The sequence below is a fragment of the Leuresthes tenuis genome, unplaced genomic scaffold (assembly GCF_036924035.1).
Source record: "Leuresthes tenuis unplaced genomic scaffold, fLeuTen1.0.hap1 SCAF_15, whole genome shotgun sequence".
Classification (NCBI taxonomy): domain Eukaryota; kingdom Metazoa; phylum Chordata; class Actinopteri; order Atheriniformes; family Atherinopsidae; genus Leuresthes; species Leuresthes tenuis.
The window spans coordinates 23,601,496-23,613,058 of NW_027325369.1; the positions used below are offsets into that span (position 1 = coordinate 23,601,496).

The 11,563-nt window shown below is 42.9% G+C and overlaps 3 protein-coding genes across 5 annotated transcripts; 1 reads left to right on the plus strand and 2 right to left on the minus strand.

Annotated features, from left to right (window-relative positions):
• Positions 1-130: 130 nt before the first annotated feature.
• On the plus strand, positions 131-2,874 carry gstz1 (glutathione S-transferase zeta 1). Of its 2 annotated transcripts, XM_072366105.1 has the most exons (10): positions 131-237; positions 328-379; positions 465-532; positions 1,087-1,101; positions 1,719-1,799; positions 1,896-2,021; positions 2,132-2,207; positions 2,305-2,357; positions 2,443-2,492; positions 2,692-2,874. In XM_072366105.1, exons 1-10 carry the CDS (start codon positions 223-225, stop codon positions 2,816-2,818), a joined length of 663 nt encoding a protein of 220 aa, XP_072222206.1. In that variant the 5' UTR covers positions 131-222; the 3' UTR covers positions 2,819-2,874. The 2 variants fall into 2 exon arrangements, with proteins under 2 accessions (XP_072222206.1, XP_072222207.1); XM_072366106.1 differs by lacking the exon at positions 1,087-1,101.
• Positions 2,817-5,463, minus strand: LOC140270865 (uncharacterized). Its single transcript, XM_072366104.1, has 9 exons — positions 5,351-5,463; positions 5,086-5,263; positions 4,876-5,004; positions 4,535-4,722; positions 4,226-4,422; positions 4,042-4,133; positions 3,903-3,957; positions 3,562-3,659; positions 2,817-3,429 (listed from the first exon to the last, which is right to left on the minus strand). The coding sequence occupies exons 2-9, from the start codon at positions 5,198-5,200 to the stop codon at positions 3,200-3,202; spliced, it is 1,104 nt and encodes a 367-aa protein (XP_072222205.1). The 5' UTR covers positions 5,201-5,263; positions 5,351-5,463; the 3' UTR covers positions 2,817-3,199.
• Positions 5,464-8,442: 2,979 nt separating this feature from the next.
• On the minus strand, positions 8,443-11,318 carry tmed8 (transmembrane p24 trafficking protein 8). 2 transcript variants are annotated; one of them, XM_072365185.1, is made up of 6 exons: positions 11,172-11,318; positions 10,734-10,880; positions 10,518-10,611; positions 10,313-10,406; positions 9,789-10,082; positions 8,443-9,657 (listed from the first exon to the last, which is right to left on the minus strand). In XM_072365185.1, exons 2-6 carry the CDS (start codon positions 10,850-10,852, stop codon positions 9,440-9,442), a joined length of 819 nt encoding a protein of 272 aa, XP_072221286.1. In that variant the 5' UTR covers positions 10,853-10,880; positions 11,172-11,318; the 3' UTR covers positions 8,443-9,439. The 2 variants fall into 2 exon arrangements, with proteins under 2 accessions (XP_072221286.1, XP_072221287.1); XM_072365186.1 differs by having other exon boundaries at positions 10,734-10,903.
• Positions 11,319-11,563: the final 245 nt, after the last annotated feature.

Consider the following 11,563-nt stretch of genomic DNA (forward strand, 5'->3'; position numbering starts at 1 on the left):
CTGTAATACACCTCAATGTTTTCTGCTGTGTGTGTGTGTTCACCAACTGCTTAATGTGAACCATATGAAGCACAAATACTGCTTAGTCATGGACCAAAGAGTGGGTAGGAGGGAGTTTAGGAGGACTTCCTATTGGCTGTTGGAGGATGAGGGGAATGTGTAGAAAAACCACTTGCAAAACTTGATTCACTCTAGTTGGGGGAAATCTGGATACTAAGAGCTATGGCCCAAAACAAGGTGAATTAATGCATAACTGCACAAAGGGAAACTATAAGCATTTTCAACCTGACTCATTATTTTCTGCTTTTTCTTTGGCTTTCCACTCAGCCTGTACTTCATGGATACTTCCGAAGCTCCTGCTCCTGGAGGGTCCGCATTGGTAAGTGCTGCCATAAAGTTACTCTGCTCAGCTCTTATGTAAATCATTTTGACGTCAACAAGATGACTTAACTTTCTGTGCACAGCTTTTGCTCTGAAAGGCATTGAATATGACCAGGTTCCAGTCAATCTAATCAAAGATGGAGGCCAGCAGGTAAACCGATACACATACACAGACATTTCATACTTAACATGATAACTGGCAAGTTATTTCAACATGGTGACATAATGCAATCTTGTTTTTGGAAAAGTTGCAATAGTGTGTGAATCAAATCAGGTGGCAATGGTTTGCAAATCATCTCAATCCTGTATATAATTGAAAATAGTACAAAGAGAACATTCAAAATGTTGAAATTGAACATATGTAATTGTTTTTTTGGAACAGAAAAATCTTAAGTCGACACTAGAATATTGTTTCTCAACAAGAAATTGCAAAGAATTTGGAGATTTCATAATGCAGGACTCAAGACATTATTCAGACTCATCTTGGTGCACAAGTGATTAAAGCTGAAAACTGTCATTAAATGGTATTATCAGCATTAATAATTACCAGCACTGCATTGAACGGTGGAAATGTGCTCAGGAACAGTAAAAATCTGTCTATCAATTAACTGTCACATTAAAACTCTGACATACTAAGAAAAAAGATGCATATAAACAAGTTACAGAAACACGGCTGTCTTCTCTTTTGTGCACACTTAATTTCAGATGACCAGAAGCAAGGTTGGAAACTTGTATACGCAATCTAAACATCTATCTAACCACGGAGGAGAGGGTTTATCTGGCTTGCAGGGCTAGTATGTTGGTGCATTAGGTCTTGTGGGTAATCTGCACATCTCTGAAGGTACCAATATTGCTGCACGATGGAGGTTTCAGAGCAACAAATAACCCCATGTGGACAGCACGTTTTTCAGTTGCAGTCTTCCTTACTTCAACCAGACAGCGCAAGGCCACATTCTGCACATATTACAACTCGACTTGTCATGATTGGCCATAAGATTGTGTAATCGGAGCTATTGCTGATAGTTGTGGTCATGGCTGCATAATTCTCAAAAATGTCTTCATTCGCCCGTTTGAAAACTTCATAACTTCATAGAAAATTTCATAATCATGACAGTCCTAATTACAGCTGCATGCCTCTTCCGCTGAAGAGTACAGGTCGCCCCTTAACGCATGGGGCCTCAATGATTTGCAGTTAATTTAGCTGTTTTCCTTAACATTTTACAGTCGGGACTTCTTTCAAAGCAAAGTTTTATTTAAAAAAGTTAAAAATGAGCAGTGTATACACATGCAAGTTTAAGTGAAGTGTTGAATTAACAAAGGTTTTCTCTGTGCCTAAGCTAACGGAGCAGTACAAAACATTAAACCCCATGCAGCAAGTGCCTGCAGTGGAAATCGATGGCATCACCCTCTCTCAGTCAGTAAGTCTAAGCACTCTGTCGATGTCATTCTAGCAAAATGTATTTTATTTCAGCTTAAATACAGACATTGTTTTCTTTTCTTTTTCTCTCACGTAGCTGGCTGTGATCCAGTATGTCGACGAGACCAGAGCGGGACTTCGTCTTCTTCCAGCTGACCCAAAGGCACGTGCCCAGGTTCGGATGATAAGCGACCTGATTGCCTCGGGGATACAGCCTCTGCAGGTGAGCAGAAAACTGAGCCAGGCTTTGACCCTACTCTGGTTCACGAAAAATACATTAAAAGAAAGAAATACAAACATAAAGCTTTATTAATTGATATGTGGGTGTTTCAGAATTTGTACGTGATCCAAAAAATAGGAGCGGAGAAGGTGCAATGGGCGCAGCACTTCATCAATCGTGGTTTTCAAGGTGCGTGTGCAGGCATATCTCTATTCTCACAGTTCTAAAATCATCGCTTGGATCATGTTTGCACCAGGGTTCATGCACACTTTTTGTTCTCCACCAGCTTTAGAGCCAATTCTGAAGCAAACATCAGGAAAGTTCTGCGTAGGCGATGAGGTGAGAGCTTGATTATCAATCAAAGAATGAATAAAGGGGTGAAACATATGGAGACTTTTCATCCTCATCACTGTTTTCTTTTTAGATTTCCATGGCAGACATATGTTTGGTACCACAAGTCTACAATGCAGAAAGGTACGTAATCAAACACTGCAGCAGAAACAGCTTATTGGTCACAACAGACCTGTCAAACTTGATTTTAATGGCATATTTCCGTCGATATAATTTCAGCTCGTCTTGCTTTTCTTTCAACTGCTTTCCTCACGTGAAAATCATTAATCACTCAAATGTCCTGACCTCTAACGCATGACCGATGAGTGTTTAATCTGTGCAGGTTCAAAGTGGACGTGGGACAGTATCCAACCATCAAACGGTTAAATGAGACCTTAATAGAGATTGAAGCTTTCAAAGTGAGCCACCCAGCTCACCAACCAGATACTCCCGCTGAGCTTCGTGCTTAAAATGGTACAAAGCTTTACAAAATGTATAGCGTTAAATAAAAGAGCGTTGAGATCAATCTCGTTTCTGTGTAGTCATTTTAAATAACACAAAAACTCTGTGTTACAAATGTTTATTAGCATTTTCACATCAAATTTAGATTAGTCTAACTTTTCCCAGCCCAGCACTTAACCCTCATATTCATACTGAGATGTAGACAACAGATAAAAGAAATAATGTGTAAAACCCGCAGATCAGAGATTTGTTATGCAAAGTGCAAAACCTCAGGGACCTCTGCTCGCAGCATACTCCCCATCTGGTGGCAGGATGAATGATTATGCAGAGGAATATGCTTCTCTGTCAAATCAGCTCGCATCACGCCATCCGCTCCCGTTTGAATCTGCTCACTTGTCACCAGGAATCACCACAGTGCACTTGACTGTGTCATTGTAGAAGGAACCGGAGCAGTCTGACCCACCAAACAGCAGCAAAGTGCACTGGATATTTGTGTTTCCACCCTGTGCGTGTTTCTCAACACCTGTTAGGATGGCACTGCCCAGGCTTATCATGCTGTGCCCAGCACGAGGCTTGGAGCAAAGCAGTGGAGATGCCAGTGAACTCCACACACCGGTATCTAAAGAGGAAACAAAGCAGTTTATTGTCTTTCTTATTGAACAAACATGGTCCAAACTGTAGCGTAGTTTTATTGATGCATACATGAATAAAACTGGCACAAAAGACGACAGTGAAGCAGATTGACACCCACCATTGTTAAAGATATGTACATCCTGCAGTGCTCCAATTGCACTGCAACCTCCACTGACTAAAATCCTGTTGTCCAAAACTGGGAGTGCTGCATGAAACCTGCACATTTACATAGAAGAGGGTTTTACCACAACTCGCTTTTTCATGTTCAGCTAAACATTTTTTTTTAAAATTAGCCATGCAAGAGGATTGTATGACTATTCTAACAAGATACTGGGGTGGTGTTTTGTGTTAAAATACATCACATTCAAATGCTGCTCTGTGTGTCCAAGACTCCAAAAATACCAGGAGCAGATGGCTACATCGATGACATTTATCAAGGTTGATTAGTTCTGTACTTACCCCCGAGGCAGTGGTGGCATGTTCGCACACTTCACAGCTGTGTACTCCATGAAACCTTCACCCAGAAAGGAAAATTCAACCATCAGTGCAAACATGGCCACAAAACTCTGACCCTTTTGTATCGAGTCACTCTTCTTACCCAGATCTAAAACATGGAGATCATTGAAGTAGGCAGCGGTCTTCCGTCCACCGAATATGACCAACTTCTGAGAAAGAAGTGTGGCTGAGTGCCTGTTCAGTGGGCACAGAGTTAGCGTTTCATATAATCAACATAGTTCAGGTTAGAGAAGATTCACTCTGGTTGTTTTGCAAAGAAGACTGACCCAAAGCGAGGCAGAGGCCTCTCTCCGTCCACAATGGGCTGGTACCACAGCTCATACTCTGGGTTGAAGATGTATAGAGCATTACTGCAGGATTTATCCCCCGAGGAATGACTGGGCTGAACTCCTCCAAAGACAAAAAGCTCTTTCTTGTAAAATGTTGCAGAGTGATATGCCAAATTCGGCACATTTCCTTTTGCCTTTAAGGAAGGAAATCCACAAACACGGCAACAAAACAGCATTTCAGACCTACACGCGTGTTAAATAAAGAACAGCTAAGAGCAATATATGAATTACTTCTAACAAACCCACAGAGACAAGCTTCCACTTCCAGGTCAGAGTATTAAGGATGTACAGCTCGCTGTAGCGCTGACCCTCCCTCAGGCCACCATACACAAAAACTGCCTTAGAGTCTGGGTCATAGGTCGCAGTGTGTCCCCGGGAACACGGCGGCACAGGTCCAGAGGCAGAAGAGTTCATTGGGAACCAGAAGTCACTGTCTGAAAACAGGTCAGGTAAGCATCAAATTATTCATCTCAAATCTGTGGTCTGTCTTAATTCCTGCTCTGGTGCATTTCACTTTGAATCTGATGCCTTAATCTTATCCAAGAAGGTGGCATGCTTTATGGATGAAGACGACAAACTCCACCGACCTAACTCCAACTTCCACAGAGAATCCTCACAGTAGTTTTGATCTGAAGTTTCTCCTCCGATGAGAATGGCGGTATCGGGGTCGCTCAGACACATAGTGTGGCTCCAGCGCTTTGACGGACACACTGAAACTATAAACAGAATCCTTGTGAAAACCCCTGTTTTGTGCAGTCAGATGTGGCAGCAATGGTGGTGAAGCTTGGGACTCTGACCTTCTCTGTTCTCATTTTTAATCTGCATACTCATTTCCTCTTGGCTGCTCATCCTGGACAGCCTCCTTTTCTTCGGGGTTGAAGCTTGGTCTATGTCTTCTGCGAGACTGTCCATATCCTCGGAGCTCCACGTCAGGCGGCCTCTCCTACTAATGACTGTACGTTTGGGCGTCTTAACCTTTCAGTCACAGAGCACATCACAGACCTACCACAGTTACTTGTTTGACACGCAGACACGAACAGTTTTCCTAAGGATGACACTCACCGTAGGCCAAGCTGCAGGGTGGGGAGAGTCACTGGTGTCAATTTGATTCACTTGGATCTCAGCATAGACGCTTTCACTCAGGCTTGAAGAGTTGAGGGTTATCTGTAACGATATGTATTACCTAAACGACTGTGGCACACCCCGACCAAAGTGATGACCACCAAACAATTAAACATTGTTCATCTCACCGTCTCATTCTCAGCACTCTGGCATAATGTGCTGGAGAGATCCGTCACATTGTGCTGTTCAGGAAACAGATGTTTCCTCTCAAGCACAGAGGTACTGCTGAGGACACTGTTATCATGTGGCTGCTGAAACCAAACAATCAAACAGCACTGCTCATTATCAGTGTTATCTGTTGAGTTTAGCTACAGCTAACACAACCAGTATTAGTTAAATGAGGAGCAGGTTTGACAGTACCTGTTGTTTAGCTCTAATTCCCCCTTCCCATTAAATCCTCCCGTTACCTGAAGGCCTCATACCTCTCTGCAGACCTTCAGCACAATCTTGGCGTACACTCCTCTCCTGCCTCTTTCTGCAGCCGCCGTGACAATGTCATTGCTCCAGTCACCTTCCCAGGTCAGACACCTGAGTTTAGAGAGGAGTGCAGGATTTTTCTCATTTAAACTCTTTCCCCCTCCCCTCAACTTCTTTTATCTTTATGTTTCATCTCCCCAACTTACTTTATTTGAGAGGACAGGGTTCCTATATTCTGGGTCTGGACATCTTCACTGACCACAACCTCGGCAGAGATCGTGGTGTCCTTGCAGGCCCACTCTCCCAGACCGAAGATGACCAGCTGCTTGGGAAGAGGCAGCGGGATGTGGACTTGAAAGCACCTTCGGTTAGATTTGCTGCGGTGACCCAGACAACGAGTTTAATTGTTGTCCAATTGTTAAAACGGCTTCGGTATAGTTTTATTTATTAACCTTTTGTGTACATACCTACTAAACTGGCGGGGAACGTCATGCAGGGACCACAGGATATAAAAATTAAGCTTTCCCATTTTGTCTGGGTCAGTTTGGAGGTGAAGCAGCGGCCGAAACGGTCCAAGTTGGAGCTCCGGAGGTAAGCTGTGATTGGCTGAAAGGAGCGTTGTGAAAAAAGCACACGTGAGAGCGAAAAGCAATCAATCAGGAATCCAACCGCGTGCACACACGATTTGGAAATCGTGGAGGAGGCCCGCACCTATCCTATATGCATAATTAAAATGTAGAGTCTTGGCCTACAAACAGAGGCAATTTAAGATGCTACTAAAAGCACTCCAAGCAGAAATATACTATCTTACTGAACGCTGCAAAAGTCCTGAGCCACAACTCATTTCTTTACATTTAGCTTCCAAGGAGCCAGACTTTCTTGTAATATATTAAAGTGGTCTTCATCAATAATTGTCCAGGCTTCCTGAATATCTTCCAACTTGTTTCTATGGACAATGACTGCTTTTCTCATTCATTTTCACTTGGCATATCTCTGCATAAAATTGTAAGAAAACTGGATAAGTGGAGCACAAAAGGATAAGTTTTAGGGCTGAAAAAAAACCCACCTTTCTTTGAGCGTTTTCTCTGATGTCTCCAGTACCCGCTGACAATGAGGCTTGAGACAACTGTCTTTAGTGGAGAGTAATCTTTAATACTTTGTGCACAGGGTCATGCAGCTTGCAAGCCAGCGACGTAAGACAAAGAACAATGAAGCCAGTTTATTTTTATGCCACACGTCGATCTCCTGGTTCTGTTTTCAACATATGGTTTCTTTTCAAAAGTCTCTTATTTTTCTGGCACCTGGCAGACATATCTACACATAAATATCTTAAGGTAGATATCGTAAAACTCAGCATTAGACCATCTCATTGTGGTACAAGGCATTTATCGGGCATTGCATATCCAAACAGCCTCATCAGAAATAGTCTCCATAGGAGGATGTCAAGATGTCCATAGGAAGTAGTTGTTTGTCTAGTTAGACTCCGTGTGGCCCTGTGACGGACTAGCTACCTGTCCAGTGTGTACCCTGCCTCTCGTCCAGTTTCACTTGGGTATTACTTTAAAAGCAGGGTCTTACTTTTGTGGCTGGTTAAAGAGCTTTTCTTATTCTATAATGAACTGCACATTATTAATGTTTCCATTTGGATTCATCTAATAACTGTTTTGCATTATTTGAATGAAATAGAATGGCAATTTTAATTTAGCCGAGTTAATATTTCAGCTGATCTTCTTCAACTTAAACTTGTTTTGAAGTATCTGAAGCTGAGGATAGATAGAGAAATGAGCACGAGGTACTGTACTTGGGTTAAGATACAGATACTCTACAGCTTTTTTAGCTCTTATTTTCATTAATTTCGATAAAATATATTTTTTAAATCAACTGGTAGCTAAAAGACTCATCTGAAATTCTGATTTCCCCTCTTTTTATACAAGATTTCCATGAAACAACAAATACAGTTTTGCTTGGAGTGTGTGCTCAGTTATCTTTAAAACTTCCTCCATAAGTTCAAAGATGGCGCTACATGTTTCATGTAATTACTTTGCCCCTCTCCTGTGCAACATGTAAAGGGGTTTGACATGATGCTACACATACCTGGTTTTACTGGAATGCCTCTTGCAGTCTTAAACCTGCCCGCAGGTTTTAACATCATAAATTAATGAAGTACTTAGAGTAACAAAAACAAACTGGAGTAGTTTTAATTGCCCACACAAAGGCAATTAAAGTTTGTCCAACCGCTTTGCTTTTAGAAACCCAGCCAAGCGTGAGTGGGAGTAGATGTAACTGAGGACTGTGACTCGTCTTCAGGGGGGAGCTGAAAATAAAACCAGGTTTCATCAGCACCTCTGTAACAATTACATCAATCCCCTAATGCCACAATTTAATGGAAACACACGGGACCATCCTGAAGTGCGCTCTAATCCTGGAACTGCAGCGAAACGATTATGAAATGACACCATCTTGGGTTAAATGGGCAGATTTGAATCAGAGATCATTTTCAGGTAAATCGTACAAACAAACTGCTTTGTAACAAACCATCGGCCATTCAGATCAATCATAGGTTCGTGCCAGTCCCCCCCCTCAAAAAAAATAAAGACAATAAAAAAAAAAACAACTACATAATCTTCTCTTTATTGTGGATATAAATCTCAGGGATAAAAGCCATCAGCAGAACTTACAGAGGCGGTATGGAGCAGCAAACATGGAACGCTTGAAATCTGTCGCTCTGCACTGCGAACAACATCAGCAGCCAGATGTGGGACATCTTTGGAAACATGCACAAGTGATTTTTTTTTTTTTTTTTTTTACAAAGACGATGGTCAGACGCACAAAAGAAGAATAAAGAAAAACAAACGCATCTCGATGAAAGGCTTCGACAGGTCTCTGCCCTCAAAACAGCTAATTAAACCACGGGCAAAGCAAATGTAAATATTGAATTTATATTACATAATGAGAGCTTCACGTGATAAGGAATCTCATTTGTGCCATAAAAAGCACACTCCGGAAAACCATTCGCTTCGGTACATTCAACTTATACGATTTACCAACACGCCACTATGACAGTAGATATTCAGAACTTTATATTATATTCTGCTTTATCACATTATTAAGACTCTGCACGCCAAATAAAAATAAGTTATGCTACAAATCCGAGTGGTAAATACAGCAAAGCATACATACACATACACACAAACCTTAGTTTCTTTAGAGTACAGCTGATTAAGCACCTGGCCTGGTGAAACACACTCTGTGCAGGTGTCACCTGACCCCTGCTACCATAGAAGTGTTACAAGTGAGGACCATTTGTGTTTTATGACAGACACTCGACTAAATAGGACAGTGCATACATAGGAATATGGCACATATGCAAGGCTGCTTTACGTTTATTCCAGTGAGACAGTGAAACGGATGATGGATTCCAAACTATTTAACCTAACATATGCTGAACACGTGACAACACAAGCTGATAAGTGATAAAAAATAGATATGCCTGTATTAATCATCGATATAATTTATCTTTTTTTTTCAAAGTGTGAAATCAAAAATAGTTCATTGTTCTTGGGAGTAATATTCTTCTGCAGATTGTACATTCATAAGCGATAAAGTGGCATCTCAGGCACTGTAATAAACCCTGTAGTAGAGAGTTTTGTTTCGCCAAAGGGAGTAGGAGTTGTCGAACTTAAAGAGGTAAGTGCCTTCACCTGGAAAGTCGTGGCTACCACCATGGACGGACAGATGGCTGTCCTGGCGGTACACAGGTAGGATTTCAGCTAGGTTTGATTTGGTTTGACTTTTCGAGCCCTTCTCAATGTCTCCATTACTGACAGGCCCTGCAACACAAATCACACAAACCACAAAGTCAACAGAGTGCAGCTGGACGGGGACGTGTAAAAGCTGCACCTGAGGTGGGTTTTTCAGGTGAGGAGCATGTCACAGCACCGTCACGTTGACACACACTGACCTTCCAGCTCCTCCTCCTCATCTTCGTCATCGCTCGACTCGCTGACGTGGACGGTGATCGACCGGCTCGTCACTGGACTCCAGTCGAAATATATGCCAAAGCCAATGTCATAGCCGTCTGTGGCAAACTCCCAGCACACTTTCTTGGCCTCGGGGAGGGTGGGGACATGAACCGTCATGATGTCACCTCGATACACCGTCACCACGCTGTCCTTCTCCGGTCGAAGCTTCGCCTTCAGCTCCTTCAGTGCAGCAGATGTCCACGTTGTCGGGGGCTGCAGGGGCGGCGTCTGGGCTGCATTTCGGAGGGAGCAAACCACAACGAGGTCAAGTAGTGAGTTCAGAACAGCGACTCTGAGATATATTTGACTGGCTTGGATAAGCATTGTGGAAAAGCAGATTTAGCACGCTAAAGCATTCGCTACACGGCATATTCCCATTAGAGATACATTGATAAGACTTCTGCATCCAAATCAAAGTTAAAACAAAGCGGCAGTCATGACAGCGCACTCAGCTGGTCCTCACCTTTCATCTCAGAGGAGAGCTGACAGCTCCCAGCACTGATGTCCTCCTTGCCTCCTTCCCCCAGGACCAGCTCAGCAGGGGCCTCTTCATTACCCTCAAAGTGCACACACATATGGTACATTACTGGAAAGAAATGAGACTTAACGACCCTGTGCATTGCTACTTGCTGACAGCCCTCCATCATACTTAAGAAGATATGAACTACCTCACAAAGCTGCCCCGAGTCCGTCTCGGTTTCATCCATATTGGTTTGGTTTTTGTCCTGGGTAAAACTCTCCGAAAGATTTGTGTTCTGGAGCCTGACGTAAAGACAGAATAAGAGAGGAATAAAAATAAAAATAAATCCCAACAGTTACACAGTTATGACCCACGAACTCGAGCTGCGTTTCGGACTGTGTCGTAGCTGTGTGCAACAGGTTACCTGTCCGGCGGGCTGCTGTCGCACTGTTTGGATGTTATTCCGGGAAAAGAAGAGAAGGACAAGGATGACAGCCGCGACTGGAGCTCTGATGAAGCATCTAATCCCTCCATTGCTGTCATGAGAGGGCAAACACCTCTGTGTGCGTGGCTGGAAGGGATTAAGCGCCGCCCCTCGCAGCGAAGGGGAGGAGGGAGACGGGGCAACGCTCAAGTTAGCCTCTTTTCACACAAAATACCAACTAAACAAGCTCCTCTTGTACACAAAAATAACACTGGCAATCACAACTAAACCCGTGCAGGCGAGTAACGTGTATACACGTGCGTGGGGCTCTATTTTCACTGACAAGCTCCATCTTTGTAAACTCACATTAGCTTGCTACTGGCTAGCTTACGTTAGCTACGAAGCGGGCAGTAAAAGTCGCATAAACGGATGCCTTACCACGATGGTCCGTCCGATAGTGTGATGCGAATTTACTTCAATCCAACTCAGGCGATGAAGAAATACGCCTCCATATCCCGACAATCATGTGACAATCCTCCTCAAGACGCCGTTTCTTCTTGACAGGGGAAAAAACAAACAAAAAAAAAGGGGGGACTTCCGTGTCGAGTGTTGACGGAAATCGGCGAATCTGCAGCCGAGGATCGAGATCTTTCTGCGGCAGCAGCAGATCTCAAGATGCTTACTGCGAAGCTGGATCGCGTTGTTCTGAAATGGCACCTTCTTTTTTTTTTAAATTAGAGGCGTAATAAAATGATTATGAAAAATAAATGTAATTCAGTGTAAATCCAAATTAAATATTGAAAATAAAGCAGCTCAGAGTAAATTCAGTC